General features: G+C 53.3%; 11 protein-coding genes across 11 annotated transcripts; 6 read left to right on the top strand and 5 right to left on the bottom strand.

Annotated features, from left to right (window-relative positions):
• Nucleotides 1–191: 191 nt before the first annotated feature.
• On the bottom strand, nucleotides 192–2,214 carry QBC33DRAFT_553383 (NADP-dependent oxidoreductase domain-containing protein). Its single transcript, XM_060429402.1, has 9 exons — nucleotides 1,831–2,214; nucleotides 1,688–1,764; nucleotides 1,604–1,624; nucleotides 1,458–1,522; nucleotides 1,304–1,394; nucleotides 1,158–1,245; nucleotides 959–1,097; nucleotides 852–893; nucleotides 192–797 (listed from the first exon to the last, which is right to left on the bottom strand). The coding sequence occupies exons 1-9, from the start codon at nucleotides 2,064–2,066 to the stop codon at nucleotides 552–554; spliced, it is 1,005 nt and encodes a 334-aa protein (XP_060277944.1). The 5' UTR covers nucleotides 2,067–2,214; the 3' UTR covers nucleotides 192–551.
• A 366-nt stretch (nucleotides 2,215–2,580) lies between these two features.
• On the top strand, nucleotides 2,581–4,013 carry QBC33DRAFT_462817 (Fructosamine kinase-domain-containing protein; the record flags this gene model as incomplete). Its single annotated transcript, XM_060425091.1, has 6 exons — nucleotides 2,581–2,641; nucleotides 2,712–2,830; nucleotides 2,895–3,468; nucleotides 3,546–3,672; nucleotides 3,728–3,784; nucleotides 3,839–4,013. The coding sequence occupies 6 exons, from the start codon at nucleotides 2,581–2,583 to the stop codon at nucleotides 4,011–4,013; spliced, it is 1,113 nt and encodes a 370-aa protein (XP_060277943.1).
• Nucleotides 4,014–4,383: 370 nt separating this feature from the next.
• On the top strand, nucleotides 4,384–9,632 carry QBC33DRAFT_564472 (uncharacterized protein; the record flags this gene model as incomplete). The annotated part of the gene is made up of 3 exons (XM_060430387.1): nucleotides 4,384–4,392; nucleotides 4,459–7,508; nucleotides 7,595–9,632. 3 exons carry the CDS (start codon nucleotides 4,384–4,386, stop codon nucleotides 9,630–9,632), a joined length of 5,097 nt encoding a protein of 1,698 aa, XP_060277942.1.
• An 809-nt stretch (nucleotides 9,633–10,441) lies between these two features.
• Nucleotides 10,442–12,008, top strand: QBC33DRAFT_574715 (tryptophan synthase beta subunit-like PLP-dependent enzyme; the record flags this gene model as incomplete). The annotated part of the gene is made up of 3 exons (XM_060430775.1): nucleotides 10,442–10,552; nucleotides 10,640–11,027; nucleotides 11,090–12,008. Exons 2-3 carry the CDS (start codon nucleotides 10,795–10,797, stop codon nucleotides 12,006–12,008), a joined length of 1,152 nt encoding a protein of 383 aa, XP_060277941.1. The 5' UTR covers nucleotides 10,442–10,552; nucleotides 10,640–10,794.
• A 121-nt stretch (nucleotides 12,009–12,129) lies between these two features.
• On the bottom strand, nucleotides 12,130–13,373 carry QBC33DRAFT_614701 (NADP-dependent oxidoreductase domain-containing protein). Its single transcript, XM_060432605.1, has 3 exons — nucleotides 13,217–13,373; nucleotides 13,079–13,158; nucleotides 12,130–13,000 (listed from the first exon to the last, which is right to left on the bottom strand). Exons 1-3 carry the CDS (start codon nucleotides 13,218–13,220, stop codon nucleotides 12,215–12,217), a joined length of 870 nt encoding a protein of 289 aa, XP_060277940.1. The 5' UTR covers nucleotides 13,221–13,373; the 3' UTR covers nucleotides 12,130–12,214.
• On the top strand, nucleotides 13,180–14,104 carry QBC33DRAFT_317752 (uncharacterized protein). Its single transcript, XM_060423559.1, has 2 exons — nucleotides 13,180–13,697; nucleotides 13,764–14,104. Exons 1-2 carry the CDS (start codon nucleotides 13,410–13,412, stop codon nucleotides 13,914–13,916), a joined length of 441 nt encoding a protein of 146 aa, XP_060277939.1. The 5' UTR covers nucleotides 13,180–13,409; the 3' UTR covers nucleotides 13,917–14,104.
• Nucleotides 14,105–14,602: 498 nt separating this feature from the next.
• QBC33DRAFT_564469 (3,4-dihydroxy-2-butanone 4-phosphate synthase) lies at nucleotides 14,603–15,374 on the top strand (the record flags this gene model as incomplete). Its single annotated transcript, XM_060430386.1, has 2 exons — nucleotides 14,603–14,663; nucleotides 14,734–15,374. The coding sequence occupies 2 exons, from the start codon at nucleotides 14,603–14,605 to the stop codon at nucleotides 15,372–15,374; spliced, it is 702 nt and encodes a 233-aa protein (XP_060277938.1).
• Nucleotides 15,375–15,692: 318 nt separating this feature from the next.
• QBC33DRAFT_502314 (general substrate transporter) lies at nucleotides 15,693–17,743 on the bottom strand. The gene is made up of 2 exons (XM_060425723.1): nucleotides 16,911–17,743; nucleotides 15,693–16,842 (listed from the first exon to the last, which is right to left on the bottom strand). The coding sequence occupies exons 1-2, from the start codon at nucleotides 17,499–17,501 to the stop codon at nucleotides 15,844–15,846; spliced, it is 1,590 nt and encodes a 529-aa protein (XP_060277937.1). The 5' UTR covers nucleotides 17,502–17,743; the 3' UTR covers nucleotides 15,693–15,843.
• Nucleotides 17,744–17,932: 189 nt separating this feature from the next.
• On the top strand, nucleotides 17,933–19,829 carry QBC33DRAFT_502312 (glucan 1,6-alpha-glucosidase; the record flags this gene model as incomplete). Its single annotated transcript, XM_060425722.1, has 1 exon — nucleotides 17,933–19,829. The coding sequence occupies exon 1, from the start codon at nucleotides 18,069–18,071 to the stop codon at nucleotides 19,827–19,829; it is 1,761 nt and encodes a 586-aa protein (XP_060277936.1). The 5' UTR covers nucleotides 17,933–18,068.
• A 20-nt stretch (nucleotides 19,830–19,849) lies between these two features.
• QBC33DRAFT_317739 (sterol uptake control 2) lies at nucleotides 19,850–21,733 on the bottom strand. Its single transcript, XM_060423558.1, has 2 exons — nucleotides 19,932–21,733; nucleotides 19,850–19,868 (listed from the first exon to the last, which is right to left on the bottom strand). Exon 1 carries the CDS (start codon nucleotides 21,638–21,640, stop codon nucleotides 19,934–19,936), a length of 1,707 nt encoding a protein of 568 aa, XP_060277935.1. The 5' UTR covers nucleotides 21,641–21,733; the 3' UTR covers nucleotides 19,850–19,868; nucleotides 19,932–19,933.
• A 2,097-nt stretch (nucleotides 21,734–23,830) lies between these two features.
• On the bottom strand, nucleotides 23,831–25,192 carry QBC33DRAFT_520174 (uncharacterized protein; the record flags this gene model as incomplete). The annotated part of the gene is made up of 4 exons (XM_060426348.1): nucleotides 23,831–23,902; nucleotides 23,980–24,846; nucleotides 24,930–25,073; nucleotides 25,148–25,192. The coding sequence occupies 4 exons, from the start codon at nucleotides 25,190–25,192 to the stop codon at nucleotides 23,831–23,833; spliced, it is 1,128 nt and encodes a 375-aa protein (XP_060277934.1).
• Nucleotides 25,193–26,840: the final 1,648 nt, after the last annotated feature.

Below are 26,840 nucleotides of genomic sequence, written 5' to 3'. Positions count from 1 at the left end.
ACCTCTCCAGCCTCGCAATGGGCTGTAATCAATTAGTCAATCGATGCAATCAACTGAACGTTCGCAAAAATAAAGGAGACGGGTTGAAACGCTACGTTTAACGGCTAGTCAAAAAAGGACAGGAACGGTCCACTTTCCCCTACGGGCCTCTAAGTTCGTCGTTCTTGGCAGGTATCGCGACTTGGTTAGGTCTGACGAGTAGTTGATTTAGAGTCGGATCTGCAGACTAAGGCCAACGTCCAGGGCGCCTTCGCCATCGCTAGCTTCATGATCGCCTTTCTGCTGTTCTGTGGCGAGATTGCAAGGGCCGAGATCCACGTCTAGGCCCTTTTTATCGCCACGACGAATGCCTGCCAGTATTGAAAGATATACTGGCTAACAGAATGCGGTGGCAAGGGCTTTACCTGCACTAATTACGAGACAAGATCAAGTGCCATAGGTTCTTCGAAGCTGTTCTCTCGGACTGTGCTTCTGCAACAAATGGCATTTACATTTAAATGCCAATTTAATTTCCCATGACAAGTACTTCAAGATCCACCTTCCCTACGACCCTAGTATTGGTCCCAAGGCGCGCTGTTGGCCACCGGCTGGTCGTTTTCTTCGTCGAAGATATCAAATCCCAAGTGTCGGCTCGGGTCCAAGAATCGGATAGGGCCACGCTCAAACGACAGTCGATCTACCACCGCAAAACATTCTTCTGGTAGCCGCTTAAGCTGGAGATTTTGCTTCATATGGCCCTCCTGGACGGATTTGGGTACGGCCGGAATTCCTCTCTGCACGGCCCAGGAGAGGCAGACCTGGACATGTGATTACTTTGACAATGTTATACATATGCAGGGATGGCAACTTACCTGCGCCGGGGTCATGCCACACCTGGCTGCGATGTCCTTGATCTGTGGGCAATGTTAGCGTGTCCTTGCCTAGCCCTTTGCTACAATTACCTGGACTAAATACATGCCTTTGGATCATCGGTTGGGAACGGTTGTTCAGGGTGTCCTCGAACCAGCTGGACGGGCCGCCCACCTAACGGCTGATGGGCCATGAGGAGAATATTGTGCTCAGACGAGAATTCGAAAAGCTCTTGTTGTGGAAGATACCTATAGGAACATGCAGTTAGTAACCAGATGACAGGGGGCTTATCAGGTCGGGTCTCGTACGGGTGAATCTCCACCTGATTCACAGCTGGGATAATTCTGGCGACCTCGAGGATCCTCTTCGTCTTCAGGATGTTGAAGTTCGAAAGACCTGTCGTCCTGACGGTTGATATTGACCAGACGTCTCGAGATTCAGTGATATTACTTACCGATCGAACGAGCTTTGCCCAAGTCAACCAATCGCTCCATTGCTTTCCAAGTGTCCGGATATCTCCTGGAGAGGCCATAGTCTATCACAGGCTATTTTTGCGTGAGAAAGAAAACACGTGGGTAATACCTAGCGGTAGTGTCGTAGTGCCTTACCTTCCCATTGCCACTTGGGTGTCTAATAGTCTTGTTGTCCTCACCAGCCTTATAGGCGTGCGGAACTTGATCAAATTAGTACCTTTTTGAGGTTGACAGTAATCTTCACACGTTGCTACTTATTAGAAGGGGATGTTGCGCCTTACAGTGCATCAAATACAAGTCAACTGCAATGCCAATCGTTAGCTCGATAGTATTCTCGCCAGTAGCATAAGGTAGAGTCTCATTACCATAGTCTAATTGCATATCTCTCAGAGACAAATCCAGAGCCCTCTCAACTTCGGTAGGGTCGTGCCAAGTCTGAGCACTGGAAAATGTTATGCCATTCATAAGTTGACTAATTACTCGGCACTGGGAGCCGTCCACCACTTACAGCTTAGAGGTCACGTATATCTCATCCCTGGGAATGCCGCTCTCTTTGATGGCCGCGCCGATTTCCTTTTCGTTTCCGTAAGCGTTGGCGCCGTCGATGTGCCGATATCCCATCTTCAGAGCCAACTTCACGGCAGCCTTCACCATGGAGTTGCCATTGTCCCCCTGGAAGGTTCCGAGGCCAATGACGGGGACCCTCTCGCCGTTGTTCAGAGTGAAAAACTCGGGAAGATCCATAGTTGGGGAAGAGTAGTGCTGGGAGGTTTGAATTTTTCCTCTTTACAAATCCCTGAGCCTGAGCCGATACCGGGAAAAAAGTGGAGGGATTAAAGGGGGGGTCGGCATGGAGGCGGTCCTCTTTCTGGTTGCTGCAGATTGTATCACTCGTCCCTGAGTGGATGATGGGTCCAGGCCCACCCACAGTAGCACGCAGATGGGAGGGGCATGCAGAATCCAAGGCCCGAGTGGCACAAACCCCACCAAATATTGGCCAATCCTTGGTGATAACTTCGCAGTAAATTGGCTTCCGCATGACCTGTCACATTCCGGAGCGTAAGCGGCAGCGGCTACGGGTGGGTTAGATAGCGTGCCCATAGTGATCCGCAGTGCCAGCGCATCTGCGCATGGTACAAAACCGATCCTCTTGATGTATAAAGTGAGGAGACAGGGCCAGGAATTCTTGCATGGGATGTGGAAGATTACTTGTTTTTATAGAATTAACTACATTCTTGAAGCAAAGATTGGTAGCGCCATGAGTGACTCTCCTGAGCCTGGAGATCAGCAGTACGAGATTGATCCCAACATTCTCGCTGGTGAGTATTTCATTATCGGTCCCAATCTCATCTTTGTAGGCATCACTTGACAGCCTGTTTGAGTTTCCAGCTTTACCGGAGGTCGCCGAGGTTCTGGAGGCGACACACCATGGAGAATCTGCTTGGGCCAAGGCCATGCGCATCAAAGTGCGCCACACTGACGGCAGCGAAGAATGCTACTTTATGAAGGTCCATCTCGTTTCATAGTGATACGTTACTTTTTCTGGAGAAGGGTTTTGCTAAACGGGATTAGGTTTCCACAGGCTATCACGGGCGGGAGGCGCTGAAAGGCGAGTTTGCCTCGACATCAGCCATCTACTCCATCACGCCAGACTTCTGTCCCAAGCCACTCGCGTGGGGTACCTTCCAGGACGATCCGGAATCCCACTTCTACTTGTGCAAGTTCTATGACTTTACCGAGGGCTTGCCTGAGCCTATTTCATTCTGCAAGAAGCTGGCCCGACTTCATTCCAGCCACACATCGCCCGAGGGCAAGTTTGGTTTCCACTGCACTACATATAATGGGGACCTGCCGCAGGACAATACTTGGGTTGACACCTGGGAAGCCTTCTTTAGCAATGGGTTGCGGCATGTGTTGAGGGTTCGAGAGGAGAGAGCCGGACCCAGCCAAAAGCTTGATGCGCTTCTCCCTCCGCTTTTTGACAAGGTTATCCCAAGACTCTTGCGGCCGTTGGAGAGTGGGGGCCGGAAGATAGAGCCTTCTCTAGTGCATGGCGATCTGTGGTGTGGAAACGCAGGGATCATCGATGAGAGTTCCGAGGAGGGCATCGTTTACGACCCTGCCAGCTTCTGGGCACACAATGAATGTATGTATCCCCTACACCCTACATGTCTATCACAACAGCTTAGAGGCACCTTGGCTGGCTAACAAGTTCTTGAAAAGATGAGCTGGGTAACTGGCGCCCTGTGCGGAATAAGTTCACTCAGCGATATTTTGAGGCATATCACTCCCACATACCCAAAGCTGAGCCTGAGGAGGACTATGACGACCGTAACGCCTTATATTCCTTGTAAGTAATCCACTAGGAGCCTGGGGAACCCTTTGCTAAGCTTGCCTTTCTACAGGAGGTTCAATTTGCATGCCGCCGCCCTGTTCCCCGGCACCGAGTCGTTTTTAGACATGTGAGCAAATGAATGACTTGCAACCTCCGTCTCCGACCACTAATAGAGTGTTAGGGCCATAGAAGAGATTTGGAGGCTCACGGAACGATACCCCGAAGGATACACTGAAGAAGCTGATGTTGTGGTCCAAGAAAAGGGGGTAGAACTGGTAGGCCCCCGAATTGAGACGGGCCGGGCCGACCCTAGCTCATTTCTGAAGCGTGCGCTAGGCACCTACCCAGGTACCTAAGTAATCTAGCCGAATTAATGCAGGTTCCGGTGTGTACCTGCTCAGCACCTAGACTATCTCCCAATTTGGTTGCTTGCATTGAACCCACCAAAGAGCTAGTGTATGCAAAGCTGGATTAGGTCAGATTAGCTCCTTATGGGGCCAATCCGCGTGGTGTGGCTGCTCGTGGCTGTTGGCGATCACACTATACCTACGTAGATAATAGCTGCTTTTGCAGGGGGCCAATGGCAATTCGCCTTAAGCGCCTGGGCCTTCCCCTGCTGCCTTCAAACGGCTCCCCGTCATTTCAACCATCCAAGCCGAAGCTGACTCCAAAAAACAAAACAAAACCCCGAAGATTACCAATCTGACATTGCTAACTCCCGATGACATGGACCAGGTGAGTTGTATGCGACACAAGGTCGGGTAGTCAAGGTCTCAATTTGCTTACACCCGCTTAAAATAGTCGCGCATGAAGCCCTTTGGTGGGTTATTATTCCGCTCCGGGACGGACAAGCAATCGTCGACCAGCGTACCCAGGACTGGGACCGACCTCTCGACTCTCGACATATCGGAAGACAAGAAAGGTGCGTTGGGCTTGACAACAATCTATAATCCACCACCGCCTTTTGGCGCCGTAGCGGATGTCGTCTTGATCCACGGCCTGGGTGGAGGCAGTCGCAAAACATGGTCCCACTCACCCGACCCCGAACATTTCTGGCCCCAGGCATGGCTACCAGCCGACCCAGACTTTGTGGACGTGCGCATCCACTCTTTCGGCTACAGGGCCGACTGGGGCGAGAGGCGGCAGAGCACCCTGAATATCCACGACTTTGCGCAGTCGCTGATCGGCGAGCTGAAGAATAACCCGAGCATACGCCGGGATCACACGCGCATCATTCTCGTTGGCCACAGCATGGGTGGGTGCGTCGCCAAGAAGGCATACAGCCTCGCGCGCCAGGACCAAACCTGTAAGGACCTGGCCGAGCGAGTGCACTCAATATTCTTCCTGGGCACTCCGCACCGCGGGTCCGACATGGCGGTCATCCTGGAGAGCATGCTGATGGCTGCCTGGGGCAAGAAGCCCTTCGTGGCGGACTTGACGCCGAACTCGACCACACTGGCCATGATCAACGACGCCTTCCGCCACTTCGCGCCGGACCTGCACTTATGGTCCTTCTACGAAACGCTACCGGTCAAAGTCGGTATGATGAACAGGATCGTGGTTGACAGGCACTCGGCCACTCTGGGCTACCACAACGAGGAGATTGCCGCCATGAACGCCGATCACCGACATGTTTGCAAGTTTGACAGTCAAGCGGACCCAAACTATAGGATGTTGCGAAATGCCCTTCACACTGCGGTCGACATGACCAGAGCCGCGGCAGTGGAGTTGGTCCAACCGCACGCCAGCATCGACCCGATGACTTCGGACTCTGCACTTATCGAGGCCAACTCGCGCCTGAGATGCTTCCTGGGCGTCGGCAATACGTTGGAGAACGACCTGGCGACGCTTCAGGGGCTTAAGGAGCCAGGATCTTGCCAGTGGCTTACAGAAAAGACGTGCTTCACATCGTGGAAGGCAGGGAAGGCGCCCGGGATTCTTTGGCTCACAGGTCGACCAGCGGCCGGCAAATCTGTTCTGTCCAGCCACGTTATCGACCACCTAAGAACACCCCATGCTTACTGCAGCTACTTTCTCTATGGGCAGTCAGTGACGGGCAAGTCTACGCTAAGCGACTGTTTTAGGTCTCTTGCTTTTCAGATGGCCATGCGAGACAGCCTGGTGAGAGATAAAGTTCTGCAACTCGAGGACGAGGGGATTGTTCTGGACAACAACGACGATGCGAATGTCTGGAGAAAGCTGTTTGTCGGCAGCATATTTAAACTGCCGTCTATCTCCCAACATTTCTGGGTAATCGACGGCGTTGACGAATGCGCCAACTTCAATGCGCTATTCACCAAAAGATTACTAGCGACTCTCCCGGAAGAGCTTCGACTGTTTGCTACGAGCCGGAACCTAGAGGCGATCGAGCGTGGGCTGGTCTCTCTTGGCCCACGGGCGAGTTGTCAGACCTTGTCGGACTCGGACACACTCGACGATATGCGACTCTTTCTGAACACAAAACTCAGGGAACTGGACCGCCTTGAGAGTGACGAAGACTGCGAGGCAATGTGCGAAAAGATACTCCAGAAGTCATGTGGTTCTTTTCTATGGGCCCGGCTCGTCCTGCAAGAGTTTGAGAATGCTTGGACCGAAGAAGCCATGGACGCGGTGTTGAACGAGGTCCCTGCCGGCCTTCAAGATCTCTACTTCAGGATGGTGCAGTCGATAGAGGTGGACAACCGCAAGACAATCCTGGCCAAGGCCATCCTGGCTTGGGTCGTCCTCGCACCCCGCCCGTTGACTCTCGATGAGCTGCGCTGCGCCGTCAAGCTCGACCTGAACCAGACACTGCAGAACATGGACAAGGCGATTCCCAACTTGTGTGGGCAGCTGGTTTTTATTGACCAGAGCAACAAGGTGCACATGATACACGAAACGGCGCGAGAGTTCCTGGTCTCGGAGGATCTGGTCTCGGAGCTGGCTGTTCATAAGAAAGAGGACCACGCGCATCTGGCGTCGCTGCTGCTCAGGTATCTCTCCGGCGACGTTCTAAAGCAACAGCAAGGGAAGCGCCAACACAGCGCGAGGCACAGGGGGTTTGCTAAACCTACCACTGTGGCTGCACTTGATGATTCTCTGCTTAGCTACGCGTCTAGCTTCTTCTCTGAGCATGTATATCGCTCCTCATCAGAAGACGATCACTTGATGGACGAGCTGTGCGATTTTCTCAAGAGTAACAACATCCTCTCGTGGATAGAGCACATCGCCAAGACCAACGATCTGAACGACATTACCCGAACTGCAATGGATTTGCGAAGGTTTCTGAGTCGCCGAGTGAAATATGTCCCGCCGACGGATCCGTCAGTCCACCTTGTTGACGGCTGGGTAACCGACCTCATCCGGGTAGCCGCCAAGTTCCGCTCCCAGTTGCTGGCTTGCCCATCTTCAATCCACACCTTGATCCCTCCCCTCTGCCCATCGGACTCGATGATCTCGAGAAGCTTTACAAGGGATGCGCGGCTGTCAGGGCTCATTGTGAAGGGGCTTCCTGTCGGGACTTGGGATGACTGCTTGATCCGTATGGATTTCCGAAAGGGCCAGACCACGGCAGTCAGCCACGGGGAACGCTTCTTTGCCGTCGGGCTTTCCACGGGCCAGGTCGCGCTCTACGATTCCGGTTCAGTCCAAAATATACTGAACGTGACTCACCCTGGGAGGGTCAAGATTCTGGAATTCAGCCGCGATGACCAGTACCTTGCCTCCTGTGGCACTAAACATATTATTGTGTGGGAACCGAGATCCGGGGTCAAGATGCATTCGTTTGACCTCCAGTCGCCGCCCCTGGGTGTCGCTTTTTTCGGGGCTAATGAACTTCTCTGCGCATTCCAATCTAGCAAGATCACGAAATGGTATGTCAAGAGCCACTCCCGGGCTTCTTTTTCACCTCCCATGAGGCTAGTTGGCTAACGACGTGCTTCCTCTTTCGGTGGCACAGGAGTCTCAATACAGGCCAACATGACTCGAGGTCCTGGAAAAGCGGCGACTACTCCTATTCACACGTCGCCGTACCGGATCAGCCGCCCGTCAGCGCGGCCTTCATGGCAGGGACTGATGACGTCTTGCTCGCTGTGGGCTACCGCAACCACCCAGTGATTATCTGGAACGTCCTTGAACTAGAGCCATTGGGACAGTGCGCCGCCGTCGATAACAACGGCATCGACGACATGACCTTCAACCCGAACCCCGAGATCGTCGCACTGGTCGTATCATACAACGACGGTAGACTGTGCGTATTCGACTACATGACCATGGAACCGGCGTTTGCGCTATCCAGCATATTCGCGCAGAGAATGGCCTGCTCGCCCGATGGCCGGAGCCTGGTTACCGGTAGCAGCCGCGGCGTCATTGAAGTTTTCGAGTTCGATCAGGGTTACGACGGCAGGACCATCCTGACGCCCATCTACCGCATCAATGCCTTAGAAGACTCGATCCGCGGCGTCACCTTTAGCTCTGATGGGCTGCGCTTCGCCGACGTACGGGGCCAACAATGCCGGGTGTGGGCTCCGGCGGCGCTCGTCAGGAAGAACAACGAGCTGGAGAGCACGAGCGACGCTGTGACGCTCACGGCTATGGCGGCTGGGGTGCTCGGCGGGCCGGATAACCCGGAGATTACCAGCGCCCTGGTGGCGTCTGTGGACGGCCGGTGCGTGGTGGCAGGGAAGCGCGGTGGGAACGTGGCCCTCTTTTCCACCGTCGATGGGAGGGAAGTCGGCGTCCTCTACCAGCATGCGCGGGCAGTGTCGGTCGTGGTAGTAGCGCTCGGCGAGCCGGCTAACTTGGTTGTCTCGGCCGATGACTCTGGCCGGGTGCTGGCGGCCGAGCTCGCAATGCCGTTGCCGAATGCCGCCGCGACTGCGCAGTTGCCGGGGCAGAAGCTGTCGCCCTCACGCATGGTCCTCGACCGCCGGTTCGGTGGAGTCGTCGTCCGCCTGCTCATCAACGCGGCCGCCGACCGCCTTCTCGTCAGTGGTCGCAATATTGACGAACTGTGGGAACTGCCGTCGGGAAAGGTGCTTGCCAGCACGGAACCTCCTGTGCCTGCAGCACCTTCGACAGCTGTCTCTGCTTTGGATTCGACATCGACCAGCGGGGCGGCAGCAACCGCCGTATCTTCGCGCTCCGCCTTCCAACACCCCGCCAACTCGGCTTGGTTTGTTGTCGTGGCAGGCGACGTCGTGCGTATTTATAACTGGGCCGACTTCAGCGAGCTGACTCCTGCAGACGGCATTAGGCTCGAGCGGCCCACGGTAATACCTACGGAGCATCTTAGGTCTACGGCAGATTCTCCGAAAGTGGCATCCGCGCTGCCGCCGCTTCTGAACATGTCACAGAGTTCTGCTGCCATGGCTGCCATGGCAACATACCACGTGGCGCCCGGGTTCGTTGTCGAGCATCTCCAGGCTTGCCCATCTGCACACCCTCGCCTGCACGTGTGGCCGGCCGCCTCGCTCGACCCGGGCGCACCGGTGGGCCCTGCACTGCCGGCCGCGGAACCAAACCTCGACGCCATTGCCCCCGCCGTGCTTGCCGTGCTGGGTGTTGTGGGGACGTCGACGCTGGTATTCCTGGACGTCAATCTGTGGGTGTGCAGCACCGAGCTGCAGTCCACGGGTGCCAGGAGTGGCAGCGGCAGCGGCTTGCCGCCGACGCCCACCATCCACGCCCGGCGCCACTTCTTCGCGCTGAGCGAGTGGCGTGCCGTTGGCGGGGAGCTGAGGTGCACCCTGGCCGCGGTCCCATCGGCGCCCTTGCGCGGCAGGAGCCGGGACGTTGCGTTCGCCGACGGGCACCGTGTTGTGGTTGTCAAGGGCGGGCTCGAGTTTTCGGAGACCGTGGTTGCCGCGAGAATGGCGCCGGGTAGTGGACATTCGCACAGAGGAGGAGGAAGCAGCGGAGGGGTAGGAGGTAATAACGGGCAACATGTTTGGGAGCCTGTTTCGGGGAGTATGCATCGCAGGGCGTCAAATTGGTAGGAAGAGTGGCCTGTGGAAAACAGAAAGGTTGAGAGGCCTCCTCTGATAGATGATATGTATTAATCACGGGCGAAATCACTGAGACCGACTGGTCATTCTCTCAGGAATTTGACCATATCGCCCTCGGAAACTCAACACCCTAAATTCCCCCAGAGGCCTACCACATCAAGTCGACTCTCCACGAATCAACATAACCACTTTAAAGAAGGTAAGGAATCCCCGCGGGGGAACTGCCAAGTAATTACCCCAGATTCCGTGCCCCTGTAGCTCTTCCTCGGTTATGCAGGAAGAGCTGGGCCGGGTCATCACGTGGGTATCCACGTATACTTCTGCCCACCCATAAATTGTTGATAACCTACCCCTACCCCAACATCCATAATGGCACTTGTCAAACCTTTGAAGGTCGTTGTCGTTAGGGTTGGCTTTGGTAGCCGGGGTGCGTGCTGCTATCGAGTGCGCCCAGCGTGGCATGGATGTGACTGTGATCGAGAAATACCCCGTCTCGAACAGTCAAGGAGGAGAGGGGAGACCATGCTTACATGTTGAAGCTCACACTTACTTCCCTCTACTAAATTAGTTGCACTAACTGGTAATTAATTCGATTGCAACATTGGCCATTCTCAACTTCTTTGCTAACGCTGGCTGCATCATCAATAGATTGGAACGATAGCAAAGTCGGCCAGGAGATCCATATATTTCGGGTTGCAACCACATCATGGACATGGAACTGTGCAAATTCGACAGCAAGGGGCATTGTTTAGGGGGATTTGACATGTCTTGCTACACAACATGAATAGAATGGAGGGTGGCCCTCACCTCACCTCCTAGCTACTGGATCACCACTCCGAACCCCGGACCTTCTAACTTAAGTTGGCAAGGTCCGAATGACGAGTTGCGTCGAGCGTAAGGAACAAGGAATGGTACGGTCCACTTTCCCCAGTATTTCTACACTAATCCATCGTAGACTTGCTCCGGTCTGGCCATCACTAATCAGATTCCCGAACTAGCCCGACTTTTGCCCCGCGCCCAGACTTTGGTGGTGCGAATCCCGACCCTAGCCGACACGACTTGCCGTGTTGACGTAAAAAGGCCTCCGGCCCCCCTCTTTTGATTGGCACTCCGATTCGGATGATCCAGCGAGAAAACTGGAGGCGATGACTCGATGCTTATACCCCTTCCACCCCTTCCACCTTCTTCGATCCTTCTTCAGTTCAACCTCAATCTCCATTTATCACTGCAAACAAGAAACTACAAACATCTTATCCGCGAACTTTCCATACGACGAAAAAAAAAAAACATGACGGTCCATGCCAACTCCCCCGCGGCGCAGGACAACAAGCTCTGGGTCAAGACGCCCCTCATTGAATCCCATGGCCTTTCGGAAGAAGCAGGATGGTACGTTTCTCCCAAATATTCCCCATCTATTCTCGTGAAACCCAGCTTCTAAATCGTAGAAGCAGAGTCTTCCTCAAGCTTGATAATTTGCAGCCGTCAGGCTCCTTCAAGAGCAGGGGCATCGGCAATTACATGAAGTGCAGAGTTCTCGACCAGCCACCCGGAGTTAGCGGTATTCATTTCTACGCCGTCTCCGGTGGGAATGCCGGCATTGCCTGCGTCCACGCGGCCCGCGTGTTGGGATATCCCGCGACCGTCGTGGTGCCAACCACGGCGAAGCCGGCCATTGTGTCCAAGTTGCTGAACCTCGGCGCGACCGAGGTCCTGCAGCAGGGCAGCACCATCTTGGAGGCGGACGAGTATTTGAGGAAGGAGATCCTGTCCAAGGGCGACCCGCGCATGATCTACGTGCCCCCGTTTGACCATCCTGACGTGTGGGATGGCAACGCGACCGTCATGAAAGAGATATCCTCCCAGCTTCCTGACGGAGGGAAGCCAGACGTCGTGATATGCAGCGTCGGCGGCGGTGGCCTGCTCAACGGCGTCATGAGATTCCTTGACGGGCGTGGCTGGTCCGATGTCGATGTCGTCGCCATGGAGACGGAGGGCGCCGACTCCCTGAGGGCTTCCCTCGTGGCTGGCAAGCTGGTGACGCTCAAGCGTATCACCTCCCAGGCCAAGAGCCTCGGTGTCGCTAGAGTCTCCGCTACCACGTTGGAGTACGCGCAGCGGCCTCAGGTCAGGAGCGTCGTGTTGCCCGACAGTGAGGCTGCACGGGGCTCTCTGCTCTTTGCCCAGAAAGAGCGGATGATGGTTGAGCTGACCGTGGGTGTGAGCGTTGCTGTTTGCTGCGACGGAAGACTCAGCCAGATCCTCGGCCGACAAGTCGCCCCGTCGGAGAAGGTAGTCATCATCGTTTGTGGTGGCAATGATATTTCAGTCGAGACACTGGCCTTGTGGACAGAGCAGTATGGTCGATGAGCCACCTTTCTCCCCATCTGTTTCTTCTTCCTGTCTCGAGCCTCTCAGCTGGGATTTCATTTTCATAGTAATTAGGGGTTATCGGTTCAGGTGGTGAATCCATTAATTAATTACATGCATCCGTACATGCATCCGTTGTGATGGTCAGGGGCCCCAACGATCTACCGATTCCCATCGTCCCCCACCTGGCCCCGTCAAACCCGTGTCTAGAATTCGACAAGCTTCATCCCCGGCGCAGGATATCTGGTGCCATAGACGGGGAAGCTTTCCAAAATGGCCGCAATAGCTCCCAACTCCTCTTCAGACAAATTGACCGTCTCCGCATTCTCCTTCACCCTCTCCCCAGACCTCGCCCCCGCCACAGGGATAATCAGAAGGATACCGGGCTTCTTGCTCTTCAGCTTCACCCACGACAAAGCCAGCTGGGAAGGGGAAACCCCCTTGGCCTTAGCCAGCTTCTCCAGCTCCGCAACCAAGTCCAAAATCTTCTGAAAGTTCTCCGGCTGGAACCGCGGGAACACACGTAGATGGTGTCCCGGCGGCAAATCATCCAGCGTCTTGATCTTCCCCGTCAACATCCTAACCCCAAGCGGCGTATGCGCCACGACGGGAATCCCCAGCTCAGCACACGTCTCCGCCACGCCATTGCCAAAAATCTCGGTCGCCCACAAGCTCTCCTCCTCCCCCACCATATCAATCTTCGCCACAGCCGCAGCCCGCCGAATCGTCGCGGCCCCAACCTCGCTAAGCTGGATCCCTCCAATCTCCCCGGCCGCCACCAATTCCCCCAGCGCGCGCACCGTCTCCTCGCCCGGGACCTTGGGATCCACGCCAGCAACCCCAAAAACATATATCTTCTTCCTTCCAGCCAGAACCCTGTTCGCGTCCGCGACAAGGCGACGCACGGTCTCCGGCGAGCCGTCGATGAGAAGGGTCTTCATGTCGACGACGCCGCTCTTGATGCACACGACGACCTTGTCGGCGTCTTCCGGCTAGGCGGTGAAGTAGCGGGCCAGAAGGTGCAGCGAGTTGTTGGTTGGTGTGCCGTAGAAGTCGGCGCCGTTCCAAACGTTGACGCCTGCTGCTAGGGCGGCTTTGAGGACGGGGAAGGCGGTTTCGTCGGGCAGGACTGCGCTGGGGAAGGTCATGCCTGTTGGGGGTTCGATTATTATTCGTGGAGGGACAGGAAATGGGAGGGGCATACGTACGCATGAGGCCGAGAGCCGTTCTGGCCGACTGGTTTGCCTGCGAGGGTAATAGGCGTCTTGTGGGTGATTGGTGTGATGCAGGCTTCTTGGATGGATATTCGTTGATGATACCGAGGGCTTGCTGTTAACAAAGCGCCTTTGGGGAATGTTATTCGTGTTGATACTTAGCTTGAGATGACGAAAGATTATTGGGATGGGCGCGTTTTGCACAAATGGCAGGGAGTCGTGTCGAACCTACGGACTTAGACGGAGCAGTGATGTGGTTATGTCCGTCCCAGATGGGTCTAGAGTTTGCAGGCGCGTTTGTGCGGCAGGCTGGTCAGGGGTATTGACGAACCCGGATGCAACGACCAACTGTGGATACTGCCCCTATGCGAGTGGCACTGAGTATTTGGCTGGGATGAATATTAAGCTGGGTCAGAGACAGCGTGATTTTGGCATCTTTCGATTTTTATTTTTTATTTTATTTTTTGAATTGGGCGTAAGTTTGTCCCCTCCTCTCTACTCCCACAACGAACAATTGAGACTAATAACTTTGGTGAAATAGGCTTGTTTATTTCTTTATATACACTATTCGCATCAAGGGCTGGACCTTTGGGTTTGGGCCGATCTTCAGGTCGTTGAGAAAGGCATCAACGCATTTAAGGATATGTTTATTCTGGGAAAGGGCAAAGACAGCGAAGATGCTGTTAGCAATTAGGAAGTTCATTGGTTAGATACACTACACACGCTATTCATATTATAGAGCAGAGAGATAACTGGAATCAAGATAGAATGAAGGTTGGACTAGGTTCTGGAGGTGATGACCGATCCCGGAGGGATCTAGGGAGGGAACCCCGTCTGGCAGAAAAGTCGGGAAGCCTGCAGTACCTAGCCTATTGAAGAGGGATACGAAGTTGACCATTTTAACCAGGAAGCATCCTTGTGACTGCCCATGTGCTCATGATTATTGTATGCCACCATGACCCAATCAGAATAAGGCCATATGTAATTAATACATGCCGACCTCGCGCACAGACAAGGAATGGGCCGATCTTTTAAGAAGGAGCAGCTGGAAGATGTTATCTTCCTCTCCGTGTTCGGAGCTCGACCTTTCACTCAGAACATCAACGGTGGGGAGGAGCAGTGTCACAGGAGATCGGCTGATGCTCTATACCCAGCGCAATATCAATCTGGGTGGTTAACTGCATGTGTCAAACGAAGCACAAGCCAATGGGACTGCAGCAGTTCATGTTTAGGCCTTTCCCAGATGCGAGGCACCGATTGCGGAGGCAAGCATCATTCCGATCAACTCCCGAGTGTAATTCGAGATATAATAATAACCTGCAACTTACACGGCCTTTCATTGTTAGGGCTACACAAGATATTTGCAAAGAAAGACACAATATGGCCCAAAACAGCCCGGCAAATAACCTTTCTTCAATCCCCGAGACCATCGACGCATTCGGTGCGTTCAAATCCAATCCCTCCTTCTTCATTAACATCCTCCACTCACTCGCTAACCCATATTCCCACAGCACGCGGCGAATTCATCATCGTCCTCGACAACCCTACCCGCGAAAACGAAGGCGACCTCATAATCGCAGCCGAGGACCTCACCCCCAGCAAGATGGCCTTCATGATCCGCCACACCTCCGGCTACATCTGCGCGCCCATCCCCGAGTCCCGTGCCGACGCACTCGGCCTGCCCCAGATGGTCACCGTGAACGCTGACCCAACCCGCTGTGCATACAGCATCACCATCGACGGCAACGATCCAGCCATCGGCACGGGGATCTCCGCGGCCGATCGGGCCCGCACTTGCCAGATGCTGGCCGACCCTGCGACCACGGCGGCGAGCTTTAGGCGCCCGGGTCATATTCTCCCGTTGCGGGCTCGGGATCTTGGTGTCCGGGTTAGGTATGGGCATACGGAGGCTGCTATCGAGTTCTGCCGGTTGGCGGGCAAGAGGTTGGCGGCTGTGCTCTGCGAGATGGTGTTGGATGGTGAGGAAGATCAGATGGGCAAAACTGAGCGAGTCGGTGCTGGTATGATGCGTCGGGATGATTGCCTTGCTTTCGGGAAGAAATGGGGCGTTAAGGTTTGCGCTATTTCGGACTTGGTTGCGTATGTCGAGAAGAATGAAGGTCGGCTGTCTGTTCCAGGTGCAGAGTATTGAATTTTCGATGCCTACAATAAATACTAATTAATTATACTCCAACCATTTGACTTGACGATTGTACTCCATTGTTGAGAAGCCCGGCGGCGGCGGGATATATGGTGGCGTCCATGGTGCCGGCGCCCACAAGACCTGAGAAACCCGCCGACCACGCAACCAGAAGGCACAGACTAACCTGAAAGATATAATTAAGCTGTCGCTTCAGGGCCTCACTAGGCCTTCACTGTGCATATATATTACAAGCGCTGTACTTCGCCGTATTACTACGGTACTACATGTGGGAACTAGGCTGCTAATTACCAATTGCTTAGCAAGATTCCTAAGCCTTATCTGGAAGAACGATGCATCGAGAAAGGGGCCAATGCATGCTTGTATATCTTACCCCGTCGTGATGTATTAATTACACCGAACTAAGGTACAGTACCAAGGACATATTTTTCCCACCTTGCGGTTTTCCTCTTCCTCAACCTCACTCCTCTTCCAGATTCACGCTCTGGTCCTTGAATCTCCAAGCCTTTGTGCGCTGACGGAACAACACATTGAGTTCAGCAAACGTGCGCCCCTTTGTCTCGGGAATATTGAACGCCGTGAACACCAGCGAAAGAGTGCAGGTACCAGCGAAGAAAAAGCCCGCCTTCGCCCCCCATGCCCAGGCCCCGGGATTCAGCATGTATGGCGTAATGACATTGCTGACGATGTTCAGAAGGTTGTATGTCATGCGCGCGAGCACAATGGTCTTGCTACGCAGCTCGGACGAAGGCACTTCCGAGACTATGGCGTAGCATATCGGCCCCACGGTTATGTCGTAAATGAGCGTGTATACAATCAGCATGCTGCCAATGGCCCAGGCAATTGACGGTGCCGGGTTGGAGATGGTGCCGAGGCCCCCGATGATGATCAGAGTTACTTCCAGGCCGGCCAGACCCCAGAGATAAAGTGGTCGCCGCCCGCAATGAGGAAGGAGGAACCAGGCGATCAACACGCCGACGATGCCGAGCGCGTACTGGATCAAACTCATGTTGAATGCCTGCGTCGACGGAAGGCCGGCCTGCTGGTAGAAATACGTCGAATAAACGCGAAGACCGGTGCCGGACATGATCTGGATACCCCAGCAACCACACGCGATGATGGTCCGGCGGAGGTCGACACCGCGGAAGCAGTCTTGATAGTGTCTTCCAGTCCCGGTCTCCCTCTCCCTGTTGACAGTGACTTGCATCAATGTAAGCATCTTGTCGATGTCGGCCCCCGATTCACTACTGGATCGGGTAAGGCGACGCAGGTTGCGTCTCGCATCCTCAATGCGGTTCTTCCGGACACACCACCAGGGGGATTCCGGGGCGAATGTAATGCCGACGATCAAAGGGACGGGCCACATCCACTGCAGTGCGAATGGGATTCTGTAGGCCCACTGGTCGGTTCGCTCTGCCATGGCTCGCAAGACGCCGGCGGAAAGAAATTGCCCGAAGACCTAGAAATGAAGAGTGAGCCCAACTGTATGTATGCGCGAGATATTAATTGATAGATTATGCCACTTACCCAGCACAGATTTACGTATGTTGTTAGGTAGCCGCGAAGATTGACAGGACACACTTCGGCAGCGTAGGCCGTAGTCAGTGTCTGGAAGACGCCCCAAGGGATGCCTTGGAGAATCTGCCCGGCCAGGAGCACTTCGATGCTTGGCGCAAAGACCGGAATAAAGATGGCCGCCGTCATCCACACGAGCGATGCGAGCATTGTTTTCTTGAATCCTATGCGCTCCGAGATGTGTCCGTTCAGGTAGAGGCCGATTAGAGAGCCAATTGTAGCGCCGTTCGAGAGTCCAGCTTGCCACGGTGCGGGAATCTGGTATTTCCCGCTGGGCAGAAGCGTGCCGTACCGTTTCGTGAAAGCTGGCTGGGCGTTCAAGGACCCGATCAGCTTCGTATCGTATCCTTCCATGACGATAGCCGTCGAGAGAAGGACCGACCAGGCGATAGCGGCAGGATACAACTTCAGAGACTGAAGAAACGTGATCTCGCGCTCCTGCTCTGCTGCTTCTTGAGCATCGTGTAAGCCATCTCGGTCTTGGGGCCCCGTTTTTTCGCAGTGGTTGATGACGTCCTTGGACTTGAACTCGTCGGTGGCCATGTTGACGATGTCGCGAGCTGCACGCAAGGTTGTTCAGACAGGTTGGCGGGTTCAGTGTGTGCTTGTCTTGTCTTTGAAACCAAGCGGAAAAGGCATCTTAATTATAGCCAAATGGTTAATCTGGGGAGAAGGCCGCCCAGCCTGTGAATCTGGGGTAAGTATCACGACAGCGAGCTACGAGACATGGTGCACAGTCAATAGTGCACAATCAATCGGCGAGCCAAGCGAGCATGAGTGCCTAGGTATTATGTGCCACATGTTGTTCAGCACATGACCCACAAATCAGGATACGGATTCGGGACTAGTTCAGGGCTCTGGCCCCGCCTCCGCTTGTCCGCTCGCCGACGGTCGAGCCGATTTAAGCGAGCAGAACCGAGCCGACGTGGAAAAGTGGGGCATGCCGTCGTAGTCGGTCGTTGTCGGTGGCCAATAGGATGAAGCAGCATCTTAAATAATAGACGGTGTTGAGGGCCGTAAGCTGCTGCCGTAAGTGCAGTTGACGAACCTCCCATCCCATCCCGTGAGAGTGCCAGATCGGTTCATCCTCGAGATCACAAACTCGGAAACATGACGTACTCCAAAGTCCATCAACAACCACGCGCTTGGTGGAAGGAAGGCGTTGTGTATCAGATTTATCCGGCATCCTTCAAAGATTCCAACAATGACGGCACAGGCGACATCCCTGGAATCATCTCAAAGCTCGACTACATTCGAGATCTTGGGATTGACATCATCTGGATCTCCCCCCATTACAAGAGCCCTCAGGTCGACATGGGCTACGATATCTCCGACTTTGAGGACATTCACGAGCCGTACGGGTCCCTTGAAGATTGCGAGAGATTGATAGAGGAAATCCATGCGCGAGGAATGAAGGTCATCTTCGATCTTGTCATCAATCACACCTCAGACCAGCACCCCTGGTTTCTCGAATCGAAATCTTCCAAGACGAATCCAAAGCGGGACTGGTACTTCTGGAGGCCACCCAAGTTCGATCAACAGGGGAACAGACGCCGCCCGAACAACTGGCGAAGCCAATTCACAAAGCCTGCATGGACTTGGGACGAAACAACGCAGGAGTACTATCTCCATGTGTACGCCGACGGCCAGCCCGACCTGAATTGGGAAAATGAAGATTGCCGCCGTGCAGTCTACGGCAGCGCCATCAGATTCTGGCTGGAACGCGGCGTGGATGGCTTCCGGGTTGATACTGCCAACAAATACTCCAAGGTGCGAGGGCTTCCAGACGCGCCGATCGCCGAGCCCGACGAGGAGACACAGCTAGCAATGTGCCACTACGCCAACGGGCCGCGAATCCACGAATATCTCAAAGAGATGAAGGGAGTCATGTCTCCTTTCGACGTCATGACGGTTGGGGAGCTCCCTAACACGCCGGATCGTGCCGACGTCTTGAAATACATCTCAGCCAGCTCTGGGGAGTTGGACATGGTGTTCAACTTCGACACGGTCGGCCTCGGCCAGACTCCGGGAAATCGATTTTTGCCAATCCCCTTCGACAATGTCGACTTCAAGTACAACCTCACAAAGTGGCAGGCATTGCCCGAGACGACCGATGCTTGGACAACCGTGTTTCTCGAGAACCACGATCAGGGTCGGTCGGTGTCGCGATTCGCTTCGGACCTTCCGCAATTTCGCGAAGCCTCGGCCAAGATGCTCGCGACCGTCCTCACCAGCATGACGGGCACTTTGTTTTTGTACCAGGGCCAGGAAATCGGCATGATCAACGCACCGGCGTCCTGGTCGGAGCTCAACTACAAGTGCGTGCGGTCGGTCAACTACTTCAACGATGTTTGCGAGCGGGCCGGCAACGATCCCGCTGCGTTGGAGGAGGCCAGGAGGAACCTTCAGCGAGTTGCGAGGGACCACGCAAGAGTCCCCATGCAGTGGGATGACTCTGCCAATGCCGGATTTTGCGCCGACGGTGTGCAGCCCTGGATGCCTGTTCTCGAAAGTCACGTCGACATCAACGTCTCGAAGCAACTCGGCCGGCAGGACAGCGTCTTGGAATATTGGCGAAGTCTGTTGAAGCTCCGGAAGAGGCTTTCCGCCTTGTTTGTGTACGGGAAGTTTACTCTGATCGAACAGCAAAAGGACTTGATGATGTTTCTCAAGGTGGATTCGGGAACCGGATTACGAGCATTGACCGTTGCCAATCTGTCGAAAGCGAGGATGAGTTTCGACGAGGAACCGCACTTCCCGTTGGATGGGGCAGAATTGTTGATCCATAATCGTTCCTCAAAATTGGTGGATTTGGACCGGCGGATGAGTCTCGAGCCCTTTGAGGCGAGAGTGTACCTCAGGCGAGATTAACTCTAGCTTCGGACCGGGGGCATCTGCTACTTCCCTTTCCTTTCCTTTTCTTAGCTTATTGGTTCACAATAGATTAGAGTTCAATTGATGCAAAGATCATACATTTACATAAATGGGGGGACAATCCCAAATCTCTCAACACAGAAATATCTCGAGTCGACCCTTTCTCCCTTTCTAAACTGTTCTTCGGTCAACTCACGTATGAAAGCTTTGATGGTGGTTGTGTTCCATAGCGGATTAGATACCAATTCCAGTTTATCCAACGCCCAACGGACCTCATCCTGGGTGCTGCTTTCGACAGAGTAAAGGAAAAGCGGCCAGATGAAGGCCGGGTGGAGGCTGGTCCCCTCTGGACATGCCTCCCGTGCATCAATCAGTTTTCGAATCTCCCCTTTCGCAGCCACCGTGGTTGGTGATTGTGAATGAGACCTTCCGTGACCACGCGCATGGTAAATGATTTCCGCGTTGTAGGATATTTTGCAAAGTCTTGCCACAAAAGCCAGGTGGGACAGGTCATTTGCAGAATTTTCGGCGGCGGCGTGACTGATATCCGGAGTTGCAACCTCGAGCAAACACGGACGGCCCTCCCAGAGGTACTTTAAGCGTTGGTCAATATCCTTCGATATGTCGTCGACCTTCATCTCGTCGGCAGGAGTGCCCCTGGGCCGGTGGTGACGATTCAGAGCTGACACTCTGGTGCTGATGTGCTGCAACTCGCAGTAAAACTGAAACAGGGATTGCTGGAGCGAGTCAACGGCGGCGAGCGCGGCTGTAGGCTGATCCAGGCACATGGATGCCAAGGATGGAGGGGGTTGCTGCTCTGCTTGGAGCAGTAGTTCCGAGAGCTTGGGGCTGAGCATTCCTCGTCCACCAAGATGCATGGCCTTTGTGTGGAACAGGCGTAGCCAGGAGACGATACGACGAACAATGGGGGACCACGGCTGGCTTTTAGACCGCTGCTCGAGCCTCGTCACCAATATATCCTTCTGCTTCAGCGTGCCCGAGACAGTCTCCTGTTGAGCCACAACTTCGAAACAGCACAGCAAAAATGTGGCGACTAGTATGAGCTCCGTGTCTGCGCCTTCGTCTTTCAAGAGCGAAAGATAAGCGCCCTTAGCCGCGAAATATTCGGGTAGGGCATCAGCGCTGTCCCCATCGTCCACCAAGGTCTTGTACAGCGTCTCGACGGCTACTACTGCCGCCAAGACCGCCGGGTTGAGGGCTCCTAGTCGGGAGATGTGAACTTTCATCCTCGCCCAATTCATCGAGTCCCATGGTGTAATGAAGGGAGGTTCCACACTGGACAGGAAATATGAAAATGGTGACTCTTGATCCTCCGATATGTCATGGTTTTGGATGACAGCGTCCCCCAGAGCCCATTGAGGAGATGGGCCTAGGCCGCATGATTCATTCGTGCCTGCTGGGAAAAGGTCACCCCATTCGCCCGTCATGAAGTTGAAGTCGATTGAGGCATCGTCTATGTTCGTGCTCGATGACTCTGGGACCACCAGGCTACCGTCACCAGTGACGTAATGGGACGAAGTGGCGACATTGGTGATAGTGACAGGGTCGATATTGTCAAATTGGCCTTCGGCCCAGACACTGACAGACTTTTCCAGTGCCGTGTGTTCGTTATTAAGACCGCGGGAGATCAGCGAGAAGTCGAGAGGTGAAGCCTCGTAGAAGCAAGCTCTATTGAGACGTGTGCAGTTGTGGCAGATTGGTCTGGTTTCGTCACACTTGACTTTCCTGGATCGGCAAGTGAGGCAACCCGTTCGCACTCGACCTTTGCGCACGGGTTCGGGAGACATTGTTGGTTGCTTCAAGATCCCTCCAGGTTAGTAAGATTGTTTCCATCTCTTGGAACAAGTGTTTTCCTATCATGGACGGAGGTTGAAAGCGGGGGAGGCTACTCAGGGCTAGCCTAAAATGAGGGTGGCTTGGAACAGTTTTCCCAACGTGCAGGGGGTCTGTGCGCGACAAGTGGTCCCAGGCACGCCAGGCCAGCCAATAATTAGTTGCCAGGCGTGACAATGCTTGGAGAGGGCTGCCAAAGGCAAGATTAAACACACAATACGCCAACCAACACAACAGCCGCGACAAGCCATGAGAGACCCCAACCAGGGGTGGTAACCGCTCCAGACCCCTCTGGTAAGGTATGGCCCTGGCAGTAGTATTCTCCCCGTAGCACGCCGCGGCTCCGCAGCTCGTCCAGTCCCGTGCAGTTAAAATTCATCGTCGAATTCACCTCAAACCGCGATAGCACTTTCGGTCGGGACGGGTTGCCCGCGGTTGCCTTGTAATTGATGAACGGTTTGCTAGTTTTCTCGTAATTAGGAACTGCGGCGGAAATATAAGGATGGGGGGGGGCTGGGGCGAGACTTGCAAGAAATCATTTGTGAACGGGCCCTCGAACGTCATATTTGACACGTCGTTCCTCGGCCATATCCATGTCTTGGTCAAATTCCGTTCGAACGAAGCCGAGTCGGCGGTGCCGGAGGTCAGGTTGAGAAGCGGGTTTCCTGTGATGGCGATCTCCTCCCATTCGTAGTCCGGCCAGTTTCTGTGGAAGCTGAGGGTCGCCAGGTTTTTATTGTCCCTGATGTACAGGCTTTTCATGTGGTCGAAGTCGAGCGGCAGCGTAGTGAACTGGTTGTGCCCAGCGTGGAACTTGTCAACCGTGGCGTTCCACCAGGACGTCTTGTTCCGCGAGAAGTCCACCACGCCGGAGATCGCCACGGTGCCGGCTTCCATCTTGGTGAAGGGCTGGGCGCCGGCCCACAGGATTGAGAGGTTGCCATTGCCAGTGATATTGAGTCTCTGGACCTCGAGAAGCTTGAAGTTCAGGTGGTTAACGTTCGGTACGTGATCCACGTACACGTTACCTGCATTGCCGCTGTGGTTGAAGACGGAATCCAACGACGTGACGGCTACGCTGTGGATGTAGACGTCGCCCCCCTGGAGGGTGAAAATTTGCGGGTTCAGCGTGAACGATTGCAAGCTGGATAGGTCTGTCATGCGAAAGCCCCGTGCCTGGACCAGACCCGTCAGGTCAAGGGTCTCGAGTTTCGGTAGGCCTTCAACTGAGAAATCGCCCCCGACCTTCACTATATGGGGCATGCTGATCTCTGTGACATTTGGTAGGTCTACAAATACCACGTGCTTCCGAACAGCAAACGCGCCCGGCCAGTCAAAGGTCACAAGCGAGGGGATGGAGGTACAGTTGGTGGTCCCGTTGACCCAATCTAGGTCGTCTATTCTCAGGTCCGCAGTGGTCGGCTCGAATAGAACATCGCCAACGACTTCCTCGCAGCCAGCAAGGTTGTGAGCGTCTTGTGCAGTAACTACTACATGCGTTACAGCGTTGCACTCCGTGGCCAGCGTTGCTAGATCGCAATCAGATAACGATGACGGCGAGGGGTGTCGGATTTCCCAGAGTAGACTCACGACTAAGCCACGCGAGTAACACCACGAGGGCATACGCTGTGCTGCGGCGAATGAACCCCATCATGTTTGGTGCATTGCTTGCCCCAGGGTGACCAGTCTGCCGCGATGGTACTAAGCAAACCTAGCGGGGTGCAGCGGCTCTGCAGTCGTAGGAATTGAACTCAGAGCTTTTGGGCTGGGCCGAGGGGAAGGTTGAAGGATCAATTACTCTAGGTTGTTGGTAGGAAGTCAATGATGGGCAATTTCACGCAGTTAAAGTGAACATCGTACGGCAGCGAATCAGGACTTAGAATTTCCTATCAAATCCGTCGTCTATCCTGCGCCACACGGCTGCCAGTAGAAACACTGATGCAATCTCGGGATTTACACTTCGGTCTACAAATCTCGGCTGGGCATTTAACCGCCCCTTGCGCGCGCATGTATGTACCCTAGGGACCTATATGTCAGTAACTAATAGCGACCTCATTGCACGATTCAGTATTCCTAAATTTCCTATATCCGCATAGATTGCTTATAATTATTGCTTATTACCATGACTAGCGACTGAAGTCTTTCTATATTGTAGGCAAAGAATAGAGATTTACTGGGTAGTCGACAATCCTCGCCCGGACAAACTCAGCAAGGCCCTGCAAAGAAACAATAGTGTCAGCGTTTGTAAACACAATGTGGTTGTAGGAAGGATAGCTCCTGTAGATTCTCTCACCTTGCCAAGGCTATCAGGCCTCGATGTGTCTGTCACGCCGCCTCCCAGAAGGTCAAAGAGGACAAAGTGGACGCCCTTGATTCTTGGGAATTCGGTGCGCTCGATTCTAGACACAGTCCGAGCATCGTCCCCAAGCAGCTCGATCAACCTCTGAGTCGTTAGAAAAGAACGGAGCCAATCCCACTCTTCCTGTGACTCCCCTTGCGGGAAGAAGCCGATGTTGACGTTGGCGGCCTTATCCCCGGACCGCGCGAAGACCTTGTGCCCTAGAGGAACTCTGACCGTTGGCCCGAACGCGTCCAGTCCTACGGGGTTCGTGGGCTCGTAGTTCTCCTGGACTACTTCGTTAGGGCCGCTTGTCGTCCCGATGGAGTGAGAAACTGCGATGCAATCCTGCGAGCCAACCCAGTGTACTTTCATATCGACCTTGGACCGATCGATCAGCGCTGGGAAGTAAGCGAGGTACGGTCGCGGCTGGCCAGTACGCGCGTATTCGAGGTTTGGCGTAAAGCCGGGGAATGCCTGGCCGAGGTTTTGTATCAGGGGGTACTCGAAGTTGCGTTTGGTCAGCGTTTCTTCCTTCGCCGCCTGAGCGAACACCCGGATGACCGCGGTCGCTGCGTCCGAAGACCCGGGGTCGGGTGCGCAACCGCCGAGGATCTGTACGTCAAGCTTGTGCAGCTCTTTGGAGGCCAGGTCTCTGCGTAGCTGGGTCTCGAACGATCGAGCCTTCTCCTGGATGTCGAGGCCGATGGCATACACGAGGATCTCGGCCTGGTACCCGGCGTATGCTTGGATGGCGACTTTCAGAGTTTGCGGAGGAGAAAGGCCCTTGAATCCACTGACGCTCACGCGATCCGGTCCCTCCTGGGCCACTTCGATAGAAGAAAGATCGGCTATCACGTCGGGGTTGTAGTAATACCAACCCTGGATCTCATACATCAGCTGACTCCGAACAGTGTCGACGTTGAGGGGCCATTCTGGCCGGGTTGCTTCGTGGCAATGCAATGCCTGTCATTGAAGATCTCGGCAATCGGATATGACAGGTTGTAGTACGGCTGAATGCGCTTGAAGCCGCAAAAGTTTCCTCCCGTCTAATTAGCAGCGAAGGTCAGTCAGTCATTCTTTTCTTCCACTCACATGCCCAGGGGGTTAGATAATTACCCACCACGTAGTTCCCGCATTCAATCAGGTGCCCAGCGACAAGCCCCATGGCATGCTTGTCTAGTCCCCTGGACCCCAGCCAAACCACCACGTAGCAAGAGCCTGCGTAGTGCTCGCGTCAGTTGACCTGCCGGCAATGACAATGTCGGCGCCAACATTGAGCGCCGCCACGAAGCTGAATTGGCCGATGTACGCGTTGGCGATGATTGGCTTGTGTAGCCATGTGCCAAGCGGCTCCCCTGTCGTCAGATGTTTGATGTTTCTCTTGATATATTGAGGAGGAGAGACACAAAACCACCTACCTACCTACCTCTTAACGTAGTATACTCCTGCTAAGGCGTAGGCTCTAACAGCAGTAGCCATGTGATCAGCTGGCAGGCAGATGGAATTGTGCTTCTTTCCTACCTCTAGCGCATGTGACTGGTCAGGTGACCCTGATTAGCCCTAATACGTCTTGCGGTAGTGCCTAAATCTAGTTGTGTAAGTAAGGTAGGAAAACGCTAGCAGTGTAATCAATTGAATTAAAAGTGTAAGAAAGGAATAGAATGCGGTAAATTGAGTATTATTGCATAGAAAGCTTGGAAATAACTAAGGTGTAAAGAGTGCTGCCTGTAAATCTGTGTAAGTCTATGTAATTGATGATAATCTTACAATTTAAAGCCTTAATCATGCTTTTATATAGAAGCGTAGAAAATCTAGTCTAAAGCTGACTTATCCTAGCCTAAAGTAGCCTATGCCTTTTCTATTTACCATGTTACACCTTTCTTCAAGAATCTGCCCTTGTCTTTGCAAAGATTTTTAACTTTAAAGTCTCTAATTAAGGTAGGAAAATAAAAAGAAAAGAAGTAAAAGAAATAGTAGGAAATGTTGTAAGGTGTAGATGTTGCGCTAAGGCAGCCTTTGTTGCCTTGATTCCTAGAATCTAAAGGCTAATTAGGTTTTCTTTCTCTTTTTCTTTGCAAGGTTTACCCCTAGCACCTTTAAAATAGCTGCAAAATTATCTCATTCTACCTATCCTGTAATATAGGTAGGTATTTTAAAAGCCTAATTATCTTTATACTAAGCGTTTGCAGCGTTAAAGATTTGCATAGCTTATAGGCAGCCTTTAGCCTAGTCATTGTCTAAGAAAACTCTCTTTTTAGAAATCACTAGCATTACTTTCTTAAAAGCCTTTTCTTTGAAAGTCTTTTCCTTAAAAGTCTTTTTTTTCTTAGCTAAGAGTAATACTAGCAAAGGTGTAGTTGGTAGAGTTAGTATTAGCAAACTAGCTAAGCTTATTGCCAAGGCATTGTTGTTGTCTAAAGTGTTAGCCTAATTAAAAGCCTTTTTTTTAGCTTTGTAGTTTTTGTTAAAGGTAGCTTAGATAAAGCCTAGCTTTTAATAGGCTATGTAAAAGATAGCTAGCTTGTCTAAATGCTTTAATCTAAAGGTTACCTTGTCTTCTTTTCTTAGCTTTTATCTAATTGCAGCTAAATAAGCTTTTTTAACTTTAGCTTTTTAAAGGTTTATAGTTATATATTAGGCTTGCAAAGATTAAGTCTCCTAGTCTATATCTTTGTAGCTATTTGTAAAAGTCTAGTAATTTCTTATTGTAACTTTAATTGCTTTAATTACTAACAGCAAGCACTTTTAATCTCTAGTCTAGCTAGTTAAAGATGCTACTATAGCTAGCTTAACCTTTTTAACAGTTAGGTTTA

This window comes from Phialemonium atrogriseum, assembly GCF_030411735.1.
Source record: "Phialemonium atrogriseum strain 8032-3 unplaced genomic scaffold QBC33scaffold_57, whole genome shotgun sequence".
Lineage (NCBI taxonomy): Eukaryota > Fungi > Ascomycota > Sordariomycetes > Cephalothecales > Cephalothecaceae > Phialemonium > Phialemonium atrogriseum.
This window is presented reverse-complemented; position numbering and strand designations above follow the sequence as displayed.